Here is a 22,978-nt window from a genome sequence, read left to right as displayed (position 1 = left end):
GAGAGCTTAACGCTAAATGCAGAGAATTCATTAGAAAGCACAGGGAGCTTCACTTCAGCAGGCAAATACTCTAATAGTGGTTTAATAGCATGTACAATGCTTTTCCCTCTCTCTGATACTTGAACCATGAATCTACCGCGTCAGCTTGTCTAAAGAGGCAGTTGTGCAAGGAGTCTCCTGGGAGAGCATTTGGTGTGTGTTGCAGTTCTTTGTCCCCTAAGTGTGACCTGAAAGCTGTGCTGCTCTCATTTCCCCCCTTGGTTCTAGCTTTTCTCACCAGTCAGGGCTGTGTGGGCCTGAGGGGTGCCAGGAAACCCCCAAAGCTCCAGGGGAGCTGGCTATGGGGCAAGGGCAAGAGAGGAAGAAGCTGCGACCAACACCTAGGAAGTGGTGGTGGTGGAGGTGAAGTCCATCATGCTCTAGACCAAAAATACTAAGTTGTGGGCACAGCTTGACACTCAGTCCCGTGGAAGGAAAGGTTTTCCCAGGAGGAAAACCTGGCCCCACTGGGGATTTTGAGTATTGATATTAGTGGATCGTGAGTACCAGCCTCTGTAGGAAATTAGATGTCATGGGAGAATCTGCTTCAGGTTTGATGGGTTTCGCAGTGCCTTATACTAGTGCTGAATACATCCAACCAGGGAGTTAGATGAGGCATTCGAAAAAAAAAGTTTGTTAAAAAAAAATGAAAAAAATCAGAAGGCTCAGGGTGGTGTTGTTCTTGTATCCCGATTCTGTAATGTCAGCCTTGAATAGCAGGCTTTTTGAAACTTTTCATATGGAAATATATCTGCTCACTAACTGGTAATATTTTTCTGTTTATTGGAGGGGGGGGGGAGGAGAATGGTTTCATGGCCTAGCAAGCAAAAAAATTACTACAGCCAGTGCAAAATGTCACTGTGAGGGGGGGAAAAGACATGGAAGAAGGCACAGAGGATGTCTAATGAAATAAGAGACTTGTGCCATTGAAAAGACACATTGTTCATGTGCTGCTAAGGAGAGAGAGATGGGGATTTTTAACAGGCAGCTAATTTCAACCTGTCTTCAAATCACTGTTCTGTAGTTTTTCACACCTGTGGGGAGGAGCAGTGGCGGTGCTCTGGTGAATGCCATGCCAGCATTTACTTACTGTTAGTGTTAAATTACGTGGTTTGCAATAGTAAAGGGCTATATACAGATGCTTGCTTGTTGTGAGTCAGTGCAGCTCCATTTAAGTCAATGCTGCACAGCTGTACCCCAGCTGAAGAGCTATTCTTAATCTTCAGTACTATACAAATTGATGAGGAAAGACCACTTGCTCAAAAAAAAAAGCCAAGTTTCCCACTATGAGTGACTGGTTTCTTCAAACATTATTGAAAATCAAAATTCCTTGTCAGCATCTCTATAACAAGAGTCCAAAATGGACCCTGTGTTAGGAAAATTAGGCTTGCACCTCTTAGCACACTTCTTGGAGTTTCTGGTCTGGGAAGACAAATAGAGGTGTAAATTAAGGTACCAGATGCAAAAAGCTAGTAAGGCAGTGTCCGTTCCTGCTGTCTTTGTGTGAGGGGCAGTAAGTGCTGTCAGAAGGGCACAGCAGCAAGTAGCAGCAGATGGACGTCTCTGACTGTTGGGGGGATCTGCCAGAGCTCGCCCACAGCACACCATTGCTAGGGTTTTACAAGATAAGAGAATCTAGACGACTTCTCCATTTTTAGCTGAAGTTCTGGTATTTATCAGGGGAGCAAACGGGAAGTTACTGGCCACTAAGAAGAAAAAGTAAAGAGCTATGGAAGAGTTTGCTCAAGTAATAGGAACAAGAGTTCCACAGCCCTGCTAAGGGTGGGTACGACACAGAGCATCTGCTCTCTGATCTAGCGCTGGCCTAGCATCAGCAGAGGACACTGCCACCCTCGCCTAAAAGAAATCCCCAACTGTTGTGTGAGGTCAAGTACTACTTCTGCTGGTTTGGGATTTGGGGGAAGTTTCAGAAAAATGACTGTCAAAGAGAAATATGAACCTAATTTTTGCCCATAAGCCTTTTTATTTCCAAATCTTTCCTACAAAGCCTCACCTCTTGAACCCTGTCCCCTCTAAATATAAAGTTACAGCCACCTTTCATTTCCTGCTGTAATTAACATCCCAAACTCTCATTGAAATAACTGAGGTTTTTTTAACCAATTTGTGCAGGTTTTGTAACGCTAGCTTATAGGCTGGGTGGGAATAGGAGTCCCATGTGATGGAGGAAGTTGACAGGGTCTTTTAGCTGGTTATAGTTGTAGGTTTTGTACTTATGTTTTTCCTGCTGTTATTTAATTGTAAAATTCACCATATCTTCTGTCTGGTTTGCATATTAAGGAAGAACCCAATTTTGAGAGAATGAAGGCTCTCATACAGAAGCTCCTGTGCTGCAGACTACGTGTTCCCATCTCTGTGCAATCCTGAACAAATTGAACTCACTGGTAAAATAACAGCAGAATATTTATTTTAGGGAGGAGTTTCCATCATTGGAGTTAAAAATTTGTAATTAGCTAAGTGCAAATCAGACCATTTTCCACCACTTAACCTTGTTTTGGTAGGTTAAGTGTGATGTTTATTGTAGACCATGTTCATCGATTTTAACCATGTTTTGGTAGTTTACATGCAATGTTTAATGAGATAGGCTGACTTCTAAGAAAAAAATAATTCCTAAAAACCACTGCTGTTCTTGGCAATTTGTGTATCAGAATGTTAAGCAGAATAATTTCCCTTGGACTATTTATTTGGGTGGAGCCATAATAGCCCTGAAGCCTCAGCTTAATCTTTGACTACATGTTTTCAGTGCACAAGAATGTCCAGCTATTGGTTTCTATTCAAAACAGACCCGCAAGTTATCAGGTCTTTGCATTCAAAAACAGAGACTTAAAAAAAACCATGCTAGTTTGAAATAGAGAAGGAAATGTTAACTGGAGTGGTAATTAAACTAGTGATGCAACAAAACATGTCTTAGAGGAAAAAGCATTACAAGTAGTGCTTTGGTGAACTCTTTGTTATAGCATGAAAACTGTAAAATGGATAAATACTTTGCTTCTACCAATAATGCATTAAAATGCTATGAATATGTATTAAGGCTAATTCGATAGGTTTTTAGGGAAAGGGACAAGTTTACTCCTATAATGTTACTCAGTAGAAAAACAGTCATTTTATTTCTTGTCCTTTTCATTTGAGTTGGAAATGAACTAGTAATGTGGTAAGACAAAGAAAAAATGGCATCTTTGAAATTAAATTTGCATGTCAAAACTTTATATCCAACCAGATAAAACAGATTTTCTTCTCTCACATTTAGTTGTTGAATAAAATGCAATACTTCAACTTTGGGGTTTTTTTCTGCTTTACAATAATATCCTCAACTCATTTCAGTTTATATTGCATCAGGAAAAAAAAACACAAAACCAAACCAACAAGCATATGCTATGCAAAACTCGGTTTTAAAATCTGCTGCAACTTGGTATTTGTTAAAAATAAACCAAAACTGATGTCTAGTCTTCATGGCAGAATAATACTCCCTTTCTGAGGCTAACTCATTTGTAGCTTTGTATTTGTTAGAATGAGACAACTGTTCTTAGAGATTTTGTTATTCCCTTCCCTTCTGATGCCAGAAACCCCACCTGACCTCTGCAGTCACAACTGCCTTGTAGCTTTCCACACAAGCCTTGAACAGCACATTTCAGTTATTCAATGTCCTTTCCCATACAGAGAGGCAGTAAAATGTCATCATTAGTATGAATTTAAAATTACTTAAATGAAGGTGTTAATTTAAATGGAACTTGGATTGTCCTCTGAAAGTTTTTGACTCATTTTTGACAATGCTTTTTAAAAGACATTAGTTTCTGTAAGTTCTGTTAGTGACAAATATTATTGACCCAGGGACTGTGGGTTATATGTATTCATATTTCTGTTGGACAGAATAATAGCCATAGCAAGACCCTTTCTCTATTTGCAACTGTTGTAATCTCAGCAGAGTGCATAGTTTGCAAACAATCTGGTTTTACATGCCAGACTTGCAAACTCTTTGTAGAAGTTCAAGGATTTTACAGTTGTGAAGCCATTTTTTCAAGCTGACATGAACTGGTCGTGCCAAGGAGAAGCTAATAGTTCAGAACAAGCATGTACTATGTTTTACTTGCAGACTTTACAAACTGTGCGGTGAAGCCACTGAGTTTACAGAAGTATTGAGTTTGTAAACACTGGGAAAGCTGAACGTGTATAAAGCTGCACTTCCAAGATCTGTTGCCAGTTCCACAGAAAAGCCACCAGCATTCAAAGGTGACTGTGTGCTGATTAAATCACTATGAGATGAGAAAAAGCATCTGAAGAGGTACCAGCTGAGTTTACCGTAGCAATGAAGAAACAGTTTCATGAGAAGTCATACACTGCTTCATGAAGTGCTCACTGCTATTCCAGCTACTACATCTGTATTATTTACTAATATTTATAGTGGAAGCTTTGCAAGCTTAAGAAGTTTTATTTTTGATAAGTTCACCATCCTAAGAAAATTCTTGAGTTCTCACCGAGGTCTTAGGTTTAAAAATAAGAAACACTTAAGTAGCTCAGGGAATTGCTTTTTTAGGGTTCTTAAGCACTTTGCTCCCACTGAAATAGGATTTGCAAAATGTTTTCACTGGATACTCCTCTGACTCTAGGGCTGTTTTTGCAGGTCTTTACTGGCTAGATTTCCCTGTAAAACAGTGGGATTTGGACCATCAGCTGAAAATGAGGCTGTTACTCCAACTCTCCAACTTCACTTTGTGCTTTTTGAAATGTTCCTTTTCGACAGCTAACTAAGCGTCATATCACCCTTGAGCTATGGCTTATAAAATAATGGTGAAGTGTTTCTGAAAAGTGAGGGGAAAACACCAGATGAATCCCATCATTATTTCAGGATCTTCCCCAAACTCCAGCTTTTCCTCTGTGCTGAGCCTGAGAAATAACTCAAGCTGAAATATCATTGAAACAAACAAACAAAAAGGTTAGGGCACAGTCTGATTGGCATAGGAAGAACAGGCTTCATGACTGTGACACTGCTTTGGTTCCCCTGCATTGGGTTTGCAGACTGGAAACCTAATAATACTGGCTTGTAAAGGGAAAAATAGAAGCATTTATTGAAGTGTTACTAGACTGCAATGCTTTAACAGTTTTCTTACAAGAAATATGTTCTTTTTTTTTTCCTTTTCTTTTCTTTTTTTTAATTCACAACTGAAAGTACTGTTGCTATGTTACTGTAATGGTGTGTAGGCTGCTAAATAAATAGAGGGAGTTTAGTCCATGCCAGAAATAGAAAGCCAGGTCAGAGGTGACATTTGGGACATGTTGAGAAAAAAGAGAATATATAATTATTTCTTTCCTTCCTATCATTCTCTTCAGTCTCATTAACCCCAGACTACTCAGGAGGAAATTACAACAGAATTTCTGGACACGTAGAGTACTAAAAATTGAGTAATTTACTCTCACTAAAATGAGAGTACTAAATTCTGGAGTCACACTAAGTCTTTTGGTTTTGTTTTTTGCAAGGTCAAATTTGCAAGGGAAACTGCTACAACTGTGGCACCTCACACACTTGTGCATTATAGCTTCTTTGAGATATCGAAGGACATTAGGAACTGCTGAAAATTCACTTTGCAAAGGTGTGCTTAGGAGGGAAAATCTGTCAGGGAGAACAAGCTTTGAGAAAACGTGCTCCTGTGAAGCCAGAAACAGGAAATTTGAGTCCATTGTCCTTTTTGGGATAGTCTGGCAGGTTACCAAGGATCAGAGAGACAAAAATGTGCTTAGGTTCTTATGCGAGTAGCCCTAGGTACCTGCTTGCAACTTCAGCTGCCTAAACTTCTTTGTAAACCTGGCTTGTGAACGTGCATGAGTGCCGTGTTGGTACAGCACAGTCATTTTTACCCTTCCTCTGCTGCCTGCATATGCACCTCAGGTACAGACCTTAGTACAATGAGCTCTCATTTAAGCTCCAGCAGCTGATTCAGTAAATGGTGGGAACTGCAAGTTGCTAATGTGAAAACTAAAGCCCAGTCGTCCTTCTGTGCCAGTCGGATCAGAAGCAGCCCTTATACCAGAAGTGAGCATTGCAGCCTTGTCACATGCAGACAGCGGCCTCTGACTTTATCTCAAAAATGTTATTGCAGATGCTGGATGCTCTGGGCTGTGTTTGCTAGCCACAAAGCACCCCAGCCCTCTCCCAGCCCCTTGCAGGCATCGCTGCAGGCATGCACAGCACCCCGATGCTCTGGTCCTGCCTTGCCCTTGGCCCCACTGCTCCTGCCTGAGCATCAGCAGCCCTGGGCCCACAGCAGGGCAGCTGTGAGCGGTCAGACCATCCTGCCAGCAGGAGGTGGGACACCGAAAGGCACACCCAGCTTGCTCATGTGTGAGTTAATTTAGCAGATTCGTAATTAATCTGGAATATTTTATATTTAAATATATATGTTTACTTATAAATTAATTATTAAAGTGACACAATATGAGGCATCTGATTTCTTTGTGAGTTAGGGAAGAAGACCACAACCATAACCTAAACCAGTTCAGTGGGTGCAAGCCATTAGAGATTTTTTTGTGTTACTCTTGTAGCGCCACAAATCTGTTACTTTCCTACAAAGAAACAATGTAAATGTGCCCCCTACCCAAGATACCTTTGGATCTGAGGCATTCCAGAAAATCCCACATTTGCCATAAAGATTATAGAGGAGCATTAAATTACAGGGTACAACAGAGCCAATGGTGCCAAGTACAGTTATTCTTGTTCCTAATTTGCAGGGGTTTTTTTTTTAATTTTTTTTTTTATGTGTTAACGCTCCTTGAATGGGGGTTGGACTTTCAATGGCTAGGAGTATTTCCTAGCATGATGGACAGGAATAGCTGGTTTAATATGAAACTTTCGTAATTTTCAGCCCCAAGCCAACTCCCAATGCCTTAGACCATTTGACATATCTGCAGCATGTCTGAGGTTCTGTGTCAGAAAATGAATGTGTAGTTTAGGATCCATCAGAGCTGTTTATTTACTGACATTAGGAGTTTGCTGCTGCTGCTGCTGCTGCAATTAGAGACATTTCTTGTTTTCTAGCACAACCTGTATTCAGCCTCAGACTGAAGGAGAGTGTTAGAGGCTTTGTTGTCCCCTGTGGAGCTCAAACCCTTGTTTGGGCTCTGACAAATCCTTTACCCTTGCCAGAAACTGCATTTATCTCAGACCCTAAAGAGCAATTATTATGATTTATCCGTCTTTGGAGTGCATAAGATTTTACCAGGCATTTTCTACACAGAAATCTCCAGCCAGGAGAAGTCCAACCTACAGCCTGTCCTTTCCAGGGCTCTGTTGCCTGTGCTCAGCAGATTGCCCAGTTTAACCATCTGCAGCAGCATTGCTAAATGGAAAGGGGGATGCATTATACGTTCTGCAGTTCTGTTACGTTATCCTCCTAAAGGACCTATTTGTCCTTCATTATATTTCCAGGTCCTTTGTGCTTGAAATGATCTTTTAAACTTTATAAGTAAACTTCGTTTGCTGGCTGGTAAATTAAAGCTGTTTACCCATTAGGGTATTCCAAGTGGGCTGCAATGACGTTTGCTTGTATTCTTCATTGGGGCAAACAGCTAAATTGTTAAAACTGATTGAAATTACATCAGGGCAGAAGATGGCAGGCATGGCCAGGTTTCAGATAGGCTATAGTTAGCTAGGTGAAGATTAAGTTATCTTTACACTGCTCCTTTAAATCCCTAAGGACTCCCCTCACTGTGGCACTTACCTTGTTGAGGGTTCAGAGGTGCTTTAGTCAAACTTGCCATTCCAGAATGGGTGACCCGAGTTTGGGAGGTGAAGAGCCAGAGTGAAGCAGTAGCTGTGCAGTCCTTTCCAGAATATAGTGACAGAGAGAAATAGTCACAGAGATGCACACAGTGATATGTCTCAGGAACATTTCCAAGCAAATGATCTGCCTGTAGTTTAGTAACCTGAGCTATGTGAAGATTTCAGCAGTGGTGGCCCTAATTCTCATATGCTCAGAACCTACTGTGCACCCACAGGCAAGTTTCAGTTTGACTCATTCCTCGGGTTTACTGGATTTGGAAATGGAACTGGGATCTCTATATGAGCATTTTGTTGTAGATTTTAGTTCAGAGATTGCGCTTTTTTAAAAAGAAAGCAACTGTTTTGTTGTGCCATCTATGCATAGGAATAAAAGATAAGGAGCAGAGGAAAGCACTCAGATACAAGACCTCGTACAATTAATGGTCATAAGGCCTAGGATGATTTTGTTGCAGGGGAGATGGTCACTTCTGACTTGCACCTAGGCTTGCTGCAGTCCAGGTACCTGCTCTGAGTAGAAACATGGTCATGCAGAATCACTCCAGATCTAGTTCATGGTGCCAGTTTAGGGCAGGATCTTCATGGTTCCTTGCTGGAACTGACAAGAAAAGGCATATGGCCCTATACAGCAACATCAGCAAGTAAGTGTGGTGATGTAGCACAGCTGATTCTATACCATCAAGCAGGAAGCTTTTCCCTTCCAAAATAAAATGCATTCATAATGGACAGAAAGGCCAAGTCAACATCGGGTTTAATAGGCTGCTGGAATTGGGCAGGTGGGCTGTCAAACTCGAAAGTTAGATCTGAAGCTTTCATTTGCATTTATGAGTTTACACAAATCTGCTTGGAAAATACCACTTTGTCATCTCCAAAAAGGTTTCAGATATAAAGTACTCAGACTCATCAGAAAAAAAATGTCCTGAAATAGAAATGGCACCTCATGTTCTTTAGCAATATAGGATCTTAAGGAGAATACAGGAGCCAAAAAAATGCAGCCTCAAATTCTGACCCATTATGACCATATTTATGGGGAACATTTAAATAATCTGAACTGTTTTCCCTACATTACTACTAATGACTGTACCTTATGACTGGTGATATCTCATCTTCATTAAACACTGAACTTGAACATTAGAGTTGGGCTTGAGGCTTTTCTTTTTAGCTTTTGTATCAATTGGCCAGATGCAGATCAAGCACAGAGCCATCGCCCGCAGCAACAAGGGAATGGGGAAAGAAAAGCTGATAGGAGGATTTTGCCTCCCAGTGGAAAGCCACAGATCTGCCATTTTCAGAGCTCCTGGTAACTGGTGTAACTGGGAGAGGTGGCATGTGGTATGGGAACTGCAGCATTTACCAGCTTGTCATTGGAAACTGAAGACGATGAATGGATAAGAATGATGAAATGCACAATTTCACTTTATTTTGTGTAACATCTTTCACACAAAACTTTCCACTCAGAGCGATAACAGCCAGATAGAATTATGGTGAAAAATAAAAGCAGAGTTGCAGAGAAATTATGACTTCTTAAAAAGAGTAAACTGTCACTGAAAAATCTCACTTTCTATTTGAGAGATAAAATCTCTGCATGGTGCAGCCATTTTTGCTTCTTCTGGCATAAGATTTGCGTGACTCACAGGCAGCAGCATGTTGAGGACCTAGAAATACATAATACAAGAGCAGATGCTGGATGCTGGCCGCTGGCTGGGGAATTCCCATACCATCTTTGAAATGATGATCTTGTTTGATGGGGCAACACACAGAGCACGAGGCAAGTGCGCATGATGTTGCTCCCCTAGGTGAGGTTATTAATCTGAAGGGTGAGAGACAGTGTGAAGGCTGCTAAACACCTACTATTGTAGCAGTCAATCCCAGCTGGTGAGGATGAGTGATGTAATGGATCAAGCAGGAGGAGAAAGTTTTCAAATGGGAGGGTGTAAAATTTGAAAGGCTGCACGTAGGAATGAAGAGTAGCAGTCCTAATTCGAGTACGCAGGCAGCTCAGCAGATGGCCCAGCAGATGAGTTGCTATGCACCATGGTATGTGTGAGAACAGGGGAGTAATGGTGAGGCTCCACGCAGAAACGTAGCCCTGCCCTTTGCACAGTATGCGGTAAGATCAGATGCCATCTTCTGTACCCCAACTGGGCCTTCCGCCCCCCATCAGGGCACTTTGTTGGCTTGCACACTGAGCTTTCCACAACAGTATTTCATACTGCTGTTCTGCATTACAGCAATTTCCTCCCCGGTGCTTTGCCTTCCACCTCCAAACAGAGCAAGAGCCATGCCCAGAAGTGCAGGTCCTTGCCAGTCGCACTAACAGTGACGTTACATTGCTAACTTCTCCTCCTGCCTTGGGCTGCAGCTCTCAGGCTGAGCTGGCATGTCTCTCAGGGTGGAAAATATCCCACTTTGGGCCATAGAACAGTCTCACTGGGATGTTTTGGGGTTATTTCCTACAACTCCAGTTCCTCCAGCAGTGAAGCACAGTGGCTGGAGAGAATTCATCTGCATCCTATGTGACTTCCACCTTCTCTAATTGCAGCTCTTTGGGAATTTTAGAGGAAAAGTTCAGAAAATCTCTAAAACTCCATTCTTTGTTTAAGAACTGACCAGTTTGCATCCGACTTTCTCCAGCGGATCTGTTTTCGCTGCTTACTGTTTGTGAGACTTTGGGGCTCCGTTTGCAAATCATCTATGCACTTATAGCTAGATCCTGCAAAAAGCATCTTTGCCACGAATAGCAGCCATTGCCACCTCACAGTCACATTGCACTGCCACTCAACATAACAGTGTTAGGAGCTTTGTTTGTTCTAGTGGTTTTCTAACAAACCTCTGCTAATCCAGAGCAATGTATTCATATGGGAAATTCCAATAATCCGTGTTTTGTGATACAGCAAAAATCTGTCTCACTAACCAGTTTACGTGTAATATTGATGAAATGAGTACCACTACGTTGTTTCAAGAAGCTCCATTTCCAACGCAATCTACAGGAAAATGACATAGGTGTATAATGATGCATGAAATAAAATCACTATAATTCTGATAAACATCTCAGATGCTCTTGGGATGTGTGATATCTTTTTCCTTTACCTTGAACTGCTTCTGAAGCAACGTAAGCTAAACTGGGACCAATGTTCTTTTTTCCAGTACCAGTGTGTTCCCGTGGCATCCTTATGCCAGCAGATCCACAGCAGCTCAGCTACGCTAGTAAAACTGTGGACAAGCCCTTAGATTCAAGCAGCAAAGACATGAGCAGTGGTAATCCCTGCTTTCCCACATGCTATCCTGTCAGATTCCATTTACCATCTTGCAGTCTTAAGAGCACAGTTCAGGTTTTGTGTCTCCTTCACCCTTAGTATATTTACTTGAATTGCAAAAAGAGATTCTTTAATCCCTGCTGGTTTTGTTGTGGTCCCCTGGAGCCAGCACCAAGACTACCGAACGCACCGAGCTCATCCAAGGGTAAATTCTCATTTCCGTTGTGGGTTGGCTAGTCTTTGGGATGGCAGTAATTCTGTGAGCCCCCAGTGAAGGCTATTTGGACCACGTGGTGAACTAGGATACATGGTTGAGGATATTTCACTATTGGACTTTTAAAGTCTCTGGAGTGTCCCTCAGCATAAGGAATACGAGTCAAAGTGGAAGGTTTTATGTTAGTAAAGGAAAAATTAAACATCATCATCTGTCTTTTTGTAAAGAAGCAGAAGGATGTTAAAAACTGTTATGCTGGCTCACATTTTTTCTACATAAATGAATTTTTGAGGCATCATACATGGTTACAGTAAAACAGTTAAATAGGAAATAGTGAAATCCACTATGATTTCTACATAACTTTTTATTTCATAACATATTTGTGCAATAGAGTAGTCAGAATGCAATAATCAAACTATGTTTTTTCCATGCTTGAACATTAGTGGCCATCTGGAAAATTACACGCTACCTGTATTCAGTGAATTGGCTGAGCAAGGGTGTTACCTGCAAGGAAAATAAAATTAGTTTTATGTGTTTGGGTAAGTTAGCTTTTTCCAGGAAGAAACATAAAGAGAACCAAACAAATTTGTCACCATTCCTCTTTGGAAATGGGGTCAGTTGGCACCAGGGTGCTAGCGCTGCCCACGGACCCAGGCCGCAGCCACCTGACTTGTTGGGGGACTGTCCTCACACAGGAGTCATGACAACAGTCCTGATGTGTTTCTGGTAAAGTCACTGGAGGAGCCTCCAGAGCAACAAAGAAAAATGCCAAAGTGTCAGAAAAAAAATTAACCTTTTGTAGGAAGATCCTGTAGGAAGCATTGACCACTTCTGGCAAGGACTCTGCCATTGCTAATATCCTTTCTGCCTGCAGCACCTACTATTGTAGCATGGCAATTTATTTGAAAAACTTTGGCTGAAACGACTAGTTATCACTCTGCTCGTGCAGGGTGTTGCCTCTTCTCTTCCTGGTAAAAACACTGAGCTGCAGACAGGGTCTGTTCTGGGAATGGGCTACAGGCGCTCTCCTTAGCAAATACCAGAGCCCCGGGGCAGGGAGCCCACAACAGGGAACGGGGGGGGGAGGGGGGGGGGGGCAGGGACACACACGTCCAGTGCCCGTTGGTAATCCAGTTATTAAAGATAAGTGTTGACTTGATGAACTTCTGACCAAAACCTGTTATGTCAGAGGGGGACTCTTCTAATACTCAGCTCCTAAGGTTGAGGTATAACTGTGATAGGGCTGGGGACATCTCACCTGAGTGGAAAGAAGAGCTGAGTTATCCAGACAGTCATCTAACTACACGAGGTCTTGGCAGCTTTGACCTGTTCTTTTGAAACTCATGTCTGTCTATGCTATATATTTGGCTTACTATTATTCCTGGATTTGCTTAGCTTTTTGGTGAAAATGTCATTAATTACTGATTTATTTCAGTGGAATAAGGAGTCCAACTGTGTATGCATAGTGTATTTAGGGGTTTCAATGCTTATAATTGCTCTTCCCTGAATAAGATGCTGTTGGGAAGATTCTTAGTTTCACAGTGTCAAGCCATTAATTAATCAAGGACCAAACCAGAAGCACAGCACTGTGGAGAAGATTCTTAGGTATCGAAAGTCACTGATCGTAAAGCTCTGTGGAAGCAGTGCCTGGCTGCGGTTGGGGAACTTGTCTCCCAGTTACACATTCCCCTGGCTGTGAATCCAATGCTGCTACTTTTTCCCTGTGCAAAGACGAGGCACAGCCACTGGATGAGTCATGGATCTGTGCTCAGCTGTGTCTGACACATGGAACTCTGGAGCAGGACAGAGGTAGCAGCTTTGTAGTGTGGGACTGCAAGGCACACACACATAAAAAAAAAGTCTTACACTCAGTGCAGCCCAAACCTTGAAGGTCTCTTTAGAGGCCTTTGGCTGTGCTGCTTTTGACTCTACCCAGCCAGCCCCACCTCTCCCATATTCTTCCTTCTGGTGTTTTTAATGGCTAACCCTCATCATCCATACAGGTGCTTCCCTGACCTCTTTGGGTGGCTGTGACCTGTGCTAGCCCACCTAAAAGCAAAGTAGCCACAGGCACTGGGAGTGGCAAACAAACAGAAGGATCTCTCATTGCTGTTTCTCTTCCTTGAACTGCAGGTTGTTTAATCACATGTTGCAAAACAGATTGTGGAGTGGGGTCGTTTTGCCTTTCAGCAGGGCTGTGGTGCTGGAACTGTAGAGGAGCAGAGCTGCTTGTCTCAGAAGGTGTTTCTAACACAGAGCATGTGACATCTATCACATAACACCATGACAAAACCGTGCTTCTAACACAGAGCTCAAGCAATTTGTGAAGTGAAATTAGTCAGAGGTATATGTAATGCTCTTTGATTTAAATGTGGATTAGAAAGTATGTACAGTAACAGTCCATTTCTAAAGACATTGATTCTTTACAGCAAAAGAATGAAAGTGAAAATATCCTGAAGAACAATAAAACAAAGAGTACTGTAGTTCGGCTCTGAAAAAATACCAAAGTTTTGCACTGGGTGCAAGAAGTGCTATGGGGAAGGTGCATGGGATTATTTTAGTGCTTCATTCATCTTCTGTTGTATGTTATGGGTCTGATTTGCACCTGATTTTGCACTCAAGAAAATCCTGAGTTCCTCTTTTAGCTGTCAAATAGGAATGAACATAGAATCAGCCATGGAGAAGGAGTCTTAGATTAAGCAAATGTGAGGTCCTAATCTAGCTCTCTTTCAAGGCAGTTATTCTGCTTGATTTTTAGTAAGGATTGAAATAAACTATAATGGAGAGGAGACTCAGGTTACAGGGGCAAAATTAGCATTCAGAGAGATGGAAAAAGATGTCCTATGGCATATTTAAAATACCAGCAGGATAGTCTTCTACTGGATTTATTGAAAGATGAGTACCCAAATATCCCCAAATTCCTAGATAGGCTTAAAACTGTCTTCATTTTTTTCAGTAAATCATTGTGTAAATTATGTATATTGTAACTTCATGACAGTAGCAGTGTAATAATATTAGTAACTACTGTCATTCTCAACTTTTGTTAAGTAATAAGAAAGTCACAGAATAAAATATAAACATATGTGATGGGCTTAAAAAAATAAATTCAAACAATCAGTAAGACCAGAAGCTCTGTAAGTGCCAAATTATTGTTGCAGAAGTATTCTTTTTATCTATGGGTCATGATTTCCAAGAAATGAGTGAAAAATGTAAACACTTCCAAGCATTTGTCCCTTTGGGCACAGAGTGTATTAAACAACAACAACAAAAAATACTTCATGGACAGAAAAGAATTGTTGGCCAGAGCATTTTAGTCAGATGCCAACAACGCCTGACTTGATGAACAAGCAAGAGAAAAACTTGGAAATGTTTTTATCACCTGATTCATGGAAATTCTCCATTCACCTGAGTTTTAAAATGAAGCCTCCTTCAAGTTCAAGGAAACAAACTGGAAATGTTTTTCTGTAGTAGAATTCAAAGCAGGAGGTGGTTGTGGTAATTACTGGCAAGCAAATAGTAAATACTCTCAGAGGTGAAAACCACAGAGCTGGAAATCATGCCTCTGCTAAGCTGGGTCAGATTCCATGCTTGATTACACTGCATGAATAAATTCTTGAAAATTATTATTTCAGAAGTGAAAAAATAATCTGAATTCTTACTTTTGCAAAGCGGGGCAGAAATATGTGGAAGAACATGGCATCATTAGTTTGCTGCATTATTGGTTTAGAGGTGCCCTTTTGAGTCATACAGGTACAAATATCCCATTGCTCCCAGGCTAATTGTAAGATTTCTAAGATCATACAAGTTATTTAAGCATCTAAATCCATTTTGTTTCCTGTGTCAGCTCTTTGTTGTTGGTTTGATCCCACAATAAAAAGTCAATCAGTATATTAAGTATAGGCTGAGAATCCATGCTGATGGGGTGAATGAAAATTGGCAGCACCCAAGTCTTTTGTTGATCTGAACATTAAATAACGGCATTAGGACTGTTTCATCTAGAACAAGAATCACATTGGTATCCCATAAAAATCACTACGGTTGCTCTTTCTCTTTCAAATCTCTCTAAACCCAGCTGAGCAAATATTGTAACTTTTGGAGCTGCCGGCTGGCAATAGCAATGCTTTGTGTTTCACCTCAAGTCTTCATCAGTCCAACTTCTGCTCTGCACACAGCTATGGCTGTGCCACAGGAAGGATCAAAATCAGAGCAAAATTCTTCGAGTTGTATCTGGTATAGACCAAGACCATCAGAAACCACAAATTTCAGGCAGTGTAAAGTGCAAGACCAGAAAGTGGCCAAGGCATTTCTGTCTGTTGCAATCCTTCAAATTTCCCCAACCAAATACAGTTTGCTGGGCAAGGGGTTGTGTTGTAAAAATCTCCTTTGTCTTCTTTGGAAGCTTTTTCAGTTTTCCTCCACATCTTACAGTCAATCCATCAGCTCTCTGGAAAGACTAGTTTTCAGCCTACTTCCATGGTCTGAGACCTTACATTGTATTGCTTATCTTTATCGTGCACAGTATGCATGGTTTTTGTATGTGTCTGATTATTCTTGTAACCTGCTGAAATCAGAAAAGGAATTTTTCCCCTTGTTTCACTAAGGCCAGGATGCCATTCATCGTCTTCCTGTGTGATACTGTTTTCTCTGTTTATTGTCTTCCCTCTAAAACAAAGTCTTTAGGAACAGAAGAGGCACTTCCCTTGGCATACCCCTGGGAAACAGCTCCCTGGTATTTTGTGATGGCTTCTAACAAAAACATCAAGGTACAGCATCACTGTATGATTCTTCCTTGGCTTTGTAACCTATTAAAAAAAAAAAAAATCTACTTAGGAAAGGCTTTTCTATCTGCAGAAGGATTAGATCAATCATTATACTTTCTCATGTGTTCATGCGTATGTTCGTCTTTTCCCGTATCTCTCAGCCTGTCTTTTAAAAGCCTCCTAAAAACATCAGCACCACATTCATGTGCCCTTGAACGGCCCGCACCTATGCTACAGCCACGCTTACTCTTTGGCTGAAAAACATCCATAAACTTATATTTTAGAATCCACTTACTTCTGGCCTATTTAGCAATGTGTGCTTTTGTAACACAAATCTTTGTCCTGACCAGGGGGTGTTTTACCTCCCAATTGGCTTCATTTGAATCTAGCAGTTAGATTTAACATTTTAGTAACTGCATCAGCAACACAAAACCCGGTTGGGTTACTGACTGTGCCATACATGTTACTTTTTACACTGCATCCTAACGAGTCACATTTACAAACTGCTTCTCTGAAAAACATGGTAAGAAAGAGTCATAAGTGAAGGAGAAGAGTAGGAGTAATTCCGCATTCAGATCTAAATTTGTTTCAAGTGTGGGATGAAGCTTAAAATAAGAAAAGATAATAGTTGGGGTTCTGTTGTTTCTTTCCACCTTTTTGAAAAGTCATTTTTGATCATACTCTTTACCTCTTTAAAAATGTAAACTCAAGTGATGGACCTTTGCTAAAGTGTTTCATGAGTTAAAATTAACCTTGAAAGTTGGCAGGAGGTGTTACTTGCTTGGCATTTATTTCTACTAATGTTTTTCATATCTGACCAGAAATAGGTAGCATGCAAATGTCTCTCTGTGGTTTAAACAAATAAGCCATGAAGTCTAAAAAAGGAAAGCAGTTACTGCTTTCTGTGTACAACTACTGCTTTCAGATGTCTTTTTTGTAGCTGCTAATGCTTGTGACTATGGCCCCATTTTTACTCAAAAAATATTCTGTGTTGTTCGGGTAGGAGGGATCAGAGGAAGGGATTTTACTAGTTTGGTTTTCTCCTGTGAGGGAACGCAGGCAGTATCCCTTCCTGGAATTCAGCTAGGACCTGGGGGGTGGCATGATGATGAACCGTGTCTTTCCCTACAGAATGTGAAAGTTTTGTTAATCAAAATGTTAGTTAATCTACAGTAGAAAGCTGTAAAAGTTCCAGACGCGGTGCCCATCCCCAGATGCCCCTGACAATACCCATGGTTTTACACACATCCTCTCAATGCGCTGTTCTCTGCACTGCTGTGTGTAACACCCAGACACCAAGGGCAACACCTTAAAAGAAAAACTGTCCTCTCATTCAGGGCCACCCTTTTGGGGTATCATTTGCAAGAATTATTTCAGCCTTTGCAGGACAGAATTTCTCTCCTCCTTGCAACTCTGGCTTCAAGTCTGTAGGCAGCATTTTGCATTGGTATGTTTTAATGAAAGCCAGAAGAAAACAATAACTTCATTATGTTTTGCGTTTTCCTCTTTAGTGTATCAGTTTATTTTTGTCAACTTTGAGCTTTTGGATTTAATTTAGCTTAGATCATTTTTAGTTAAGATGAGGCACATGGCTTTAGTGAGCTGTGAGCTCTCACCAAGTTAGCTTTGCTGCTCCTGTTAGACATTTTCTTGGTCCTCGCTCTGCTGGAAGGTTTGATGCTTCCAGACTGGTGTTTTACTCTCATGGTTTATTAGTGAATATTAGTGAATATCTACTGTATTTTGATCTATTTTATTTACTGATACATACTTCATAGACCTCTAGTTTAGCAAAATTGGTTTTATAGAGAATAAGTAAAAGAGAAACACAACTGAAGGATCAATGACCATTGTCTTTGTTTAAAATATATATTATCCTCTATATTCAGAATTGTTAGGCATTCTTTGCACTTCTACAGGTCGCCAGAGATTGGGCCAGTCATTTGTATAATTAAGAGTTAAGCATTCTAAAGTTCAAAGCACTTTGTTCTTCATTTGTGATTAATCCGGTTTCTCACATTGCACTTCAGCCTTCAGTTTACATACTTGGAAAGTGTTTGGTTGCTGAGCTGCCTTTCTTTATAGTATTGTAAAAAAAATCAAAAATCTAAATGTGACTTTTTTTAGAGAGGGAGAAAAGTTGGAGAAACCCATTGTGCTGAAGCAGCAACACAATGCAATCTTGCATATGCAAATGTATTTTGGTTAAAGTTTTTCAGTCACAAGGTAATTAATCCAACTGCATTCTGGCATCTTCTAGAAGAGCCTACCCCTTCCAACTCGAAGTTTCTACTTACTGACACAGCCGATACTGAACTGACTGCTGCTGCTGGCATAGGAAGACTGAAAGTGTAAAGGAGATCTAGAACTTGAAAAAATCTTTCTCGTAACTTAAGAAAATAATAGTAAGAAACTCTATAAAGAGCCGGCTGAAACATATGGATTGTGAATGAACAGAAGAAGAAAGATCAGTTCACAACATTCATACAGTCCATTAGCCTCAAGTGGATGTACAAAGCCTATCTGAGCTTATCCTGGTTGGGGGCTCCCTAATTTCAAGGGAGCCATGCAGAGCCCACCCCTCAGCTAGCATCTTCTATGGAAGGGGTGAGCACCTAACCGCACCTGTGCTGAGCTTGTTTGCTGGAGCATCTTATAGATAGCTGGGAAATATACTGCCTTGTTGTCCAGACCTAAATTCCGTTTCATCAGTATAGGTAAAAAATGAGTGTGTGATTCAGAGTTTGGCTTCAGCTGACCCATGGGTTGAGTTCTTGCTGTTTGTTGTTGTAATTTCTATAGTTACACTGGAAGCACTCTGGGCATTTAGGTATTTTGGCTGCCGAAACTCAGAAATAACTAGTTGGAATAAAAGTGTTAATAGTCTGATGGCTGTGTGTGAGTCATAGACACAGTGGCCTTTGAGACAAAAGAGAGATTGCTCCGAGTACAGCAGTGGAGAAAGCCCTTCCTCTGTGCAGCCTTACATGCTCAGTGCAGGTCAAACTTAAACTTCCTTACTCAGAGCACAAACAGCTCTTCTATTTATACAGTCCGAGCTCCCGTATCCCAAGATCCCTGTGTCACAGAATCATAGAATCACAGAACCATTTAGGCTGGAGAGGACCTTTAAGATGATCCAACTGTTAACCTAACGCTGCCAAGTCCACCATTAAATCATGTCCCTAAATACCACATCTACACATCTTTTGAATACCTCCAGGAATGGTGACTCAGCCACTTCCACAGAAATATTTAAGGGATCGTTGCGAGGCTTGCAGAAGCAAAGCCTGCCTGGCTCTCACTGCTGAACCCCAGGGAGACTTCTTCCCGGGCAGCTCCTGGACAGGGAGAGGTTAATTGTGCCTGCTGGTTTTGCATGGCTCACTTGCAAATCAAAATTAATGTACATCCAACGTTCAACACCCAAGAAGATTTACACGTACCTCTCATGCACACGTTTACTTATGGTACTTACTTGTCCCTCCATGGCGCATGGCTTTTGCATTAGAAGAGGAAGTGTCCTCTCAGTTTCATACTATACACAATGTGTATGTTTCAAATTTATACTGTGAAATGGCATTTTTCAGAAAGAAAACCTTCACTGTCTTTGAACTGAGAAGATGTTAGATAGAAGCACATCACTTAGTTGGAGTCAAGACTCTCACTTCATCTTGCCAGGCACTGCTCAGACTTCGGGCAGCGAAAATGGCAGGGAAAACTTGGACCGTAGGCCCCAAAAATGCAGGCTCAATTCCTTGAAGTATTTTACTTTAAATGAGGTTAAGGATTATTCCTGAGCTTGCTGTGAAGCGTGTGCCTGAGTACATTCTTGAACGGGGATCTAAACTTGAAGGGCAAATGATTTGGTTGTAAATTATTTGGCTTTTTTTGGTACCCTCGGGAAACAGCCTGCAACAGCAGAGTTTCTGTCAGGTTGAATTTTGGAGGTTAAATACCGCACTTTATCCTTTTGGACTAGAGAGCCTGGGTCTTTCCTAATTGTGCTAACCATGCTGAAGTCTCAGGATCAAAGTGCTCTAAGGTGTTCCGTTTGCTCTGTGCTCTAACAGCCCTTATCTCACATCACTTTTTGTGGGATTCAGTTAGCAAAACCAGTGCCTGTGAACTTCACACTTCTGCTTACAGCTCCTGCCACGATCATTGCTCTGTAGACAGAGCAGATCATGTTGAGTTTCATTGTCAGTGTGAAGACACAATACCAGGGGCTGTGGCATTACAGCGGCACGGCTTCCTGCTCTGTGGGCAAGCCTGGAACTAGGTCAAACAACAAAAGCAAGTTCTAGTTGAAGTATAAGAAGACACATATCTTCAGGAATGGGGCAGGGGGCTCTCAGCCCTGTCACCAACCTGCAGGCCATTTTTTGCAAAGAATTCCAGGAACTTCATGAGAATGCACATAGAAATTCAGGATAATCTAATCTTTTTGCTGACATGAAATTTGTCTGTTACCATGAAAGCATCTTGATGCAGAAGGACTGCACAGTGCCATGGTGTGGGATACCTGTCTAGGTTTGTGTCAGAGGCCCAAGAGCTCTGGACGGAAAAATAAACAAACCCTGGGGTGCTTTGTGATGAGGAGCAAAACCATGCAGAAAAAGGACTGAAGCCTTAAGCGAGTCTCTGTGTTTTTCTGTTATAGCAGAGAAACAGCCTGAGTCTACAGGGAGCTTAGCTGCAGTGTTTTGCATCTTTTTTTGGTGGTGTTTATTTTAGGGATTTGTTGTTGGTTGTGGTACGGTAAGACTGCTTTCACACCTACACACTGAATTATGGTATGCCTAGATAGACACCTTCATCGCTGGCCTGCTTTACACTTGCTCACTGAAGTGTGAACTGTTACATATATACCATGGCCTGGTCTTTTTAATGCTAAAGCGATATCAGGCATATTTGCATATTTGTTCTTAAAAAAAATTTCTAGGTATGTCCGAATTGTAACTGTAGTCACTAGCTTAGAGTCTGCTAACAGTGAGAGCAGGGGGAAAACCCATGTGCATGAGAAGCTCAAAAGAATCTGTTAACATGCTTTATTCTCATGATCTTTGTGGAGTTGTATGGTGGCTTTCTTACTGTACAGCAAGCAAAATCGTTTGGTTGAATTGTTGGAATGAAGGAGCAGTGAGAAAGATTCGGATATCTTTTAAACCGTGGGTGAGCAGATGCTCCATGCTGTGATGGTCCAGCACTGCGTTTTTGATGCATGTGATTGAGGGTAGAAAAAAAGCATTGCATGCAACACCATTGATTGTATGCTACAAGTTTTTTTTCAATCTGGGAGTGCTAGTAGTTTTATTTTTAATTTCAACAGAGTACTAATAGTTTTGTTTTTAATTTCAGTGGCTCCCCTTATGATACTTCTCCAAACTAGTCTGATCACCTTGAGGAAGTTTTCCTATATAGAGCATTAATTCACACAGAGCAGTGATATCACTGATTTTTATAATAATTTAAATGACAAGGTAGAAATCTTTGAATTAAATTATAATTTCTTAATCTCATTTTTTTCCACAGATGCTTTTTCATTTATGTCCTTGAAATACACTTTTACTAGTTGCTATGTAATGAATTACCACTAAATGGCGTTTTTAGAATAAAAGTGACACTTATTTTTGCTAACGGGGATACTGTATATCCATCCATAAATATCTAGGCATTTGTGTAGCTTAATATACAATTACTCATGTTCTTTATGTTAAAATTTTTCAGTTAAAGAGATACCATTCTGGAAAGCTTTCTTTCCCCAGCAGGGATTATTTTATGTGATTTGAAACAAGCTGCATTTGAATGGAACTGGAATTCAGTAAAAATGCACAAAAACATTTTTAAAGTTTTTTAAAAGATTTAGAATTAATAAATTATGTGAAATTACCTACATATAAACTACGTGGGTTTTTCTGTTAAATTTTTGATCCTATTTTGATTGCAGTTTTTTTTTTTTTTTAAAAAAAACCAAACATATTCAAACACAAAATTCCAGTTTCTTTGGCAGTACCTGTTTAGAAAGCAGTAAGTGAGATTTAATTAGAAGTCAGAACTTTAATACAAACTGATAAATTGCACAGTCCAGTACCAATTCCTTTGGCTGTTTGAGAACTGCTGTGCACTGAAGCTCAAAGGTGTGATGGTACCCTTCTTACCATATTATACAATTTTAAAACTGTATATTTTATACATTATTATAATGTATAATGTATAAATCATATATATATATAATTTAAATATATAGACCATATTATAAATCACGTATGCTGATACATATCAATAACACGCCTGGATTCCCTTGAAGCTGAAAACCTGTGAACAGTGTCTGTGCATAGAAGTGTTAAGTGTGTTGAACTTGGGTGTTATTTGCAGCAGAAATGTGACTTGGCTTTGGGACAGCTTTGCTTTTGCTGGGCAGGAAGAGCTGAATCGTTTATTTCTTAGCCACTATGAAACACACTCACGATCAGAAACAGCACAGACAGAACCACCAGCTGCAGAGGTGGAGAAAGCTGTTGTCCTGGTCCTGTCCGAGCAGGGCAAGCTGATACCAGCAGCAAATACCTGCTGATAGCCAAGCAGGGAGGAGGCAGGGCTTGTAGCTGGGCTGGCCTGGACACCCCCTGAGTATCCCCCAGTGCCAGGGGATCGCCAGCTGGCACTGCTTGAAGTTTGGTGTCCAGAAGAGTACAAAATTACCTTTTTCAGCCAAGGGTCCTGCCCACCAGGTGATACATGTTCAGTTGTTCAAAGCGGTGTTAGTAAAGGCCAAGATCATTCCTACTCCAAATTTTAAGTCAGAAGCAGCCAGTCTGTGGGTGAGTCACACAGGAATACACCAGCACACATGACTTCTATGTAGTGACTTTGCCTACTGGTGAGTAAAATACAAGAAACAATTAAAAGCTTGCTTTGA

The 22,978-nt window shown here is 40.9% G+C and overlaps 1 protein-coding gene across 6 annotated transcripts in view; it reads left to right on the top strand.

Annotated features, from left to right (window-relative positions):
* GAB3 (GRB2 associated binding protein 3) overlaps positions 1-22,978 on the top strand; it is a 68,947-nt gene that overhangs the window by 3,028 nt on the left and 42,941 nt on the right. For 3 of the 6 annotated variants that reach the window (XM_055817934.1, XM_055817933.1, XM_055817931.1), the window contains exon 1: positions 12,495-16,059. The exons of 2 other annotated variants lie outside the window; for them this stretch is intronic. In XM_055817934.1, coding sequence (XP_055673909.1) covers positions 15,904-16,059 — 156 coding nt within the window. In that variant the 5' untranslated portion in view covers positions 12,495-15,903. Of the gene's footprint in view, positions 1-12,494; positions 16,060-22,978 lie in introns of those variants that run through there. One more of the 6 variants, XM_055817935.1, reaches the window with a different exon arrangement.

This window comes from Falco peregrinus, chromosome 13 (assembly GCF_023634155.1).
Source record: "Falco peregrinus isolate bFalPer1 chromosome 13, bFalPer1.pri, whole genome shotgun sequence".
Taxonomy (NCBI): domain Eukaryota; kingdom Metazoa; phylum Chordata; class Aves; order Falconiformes; family Falconidae; genus Falco; species Falco peregrinus.
This window is presented reverse-complemented; position numbering and strand designations above follow the sequence as displayed.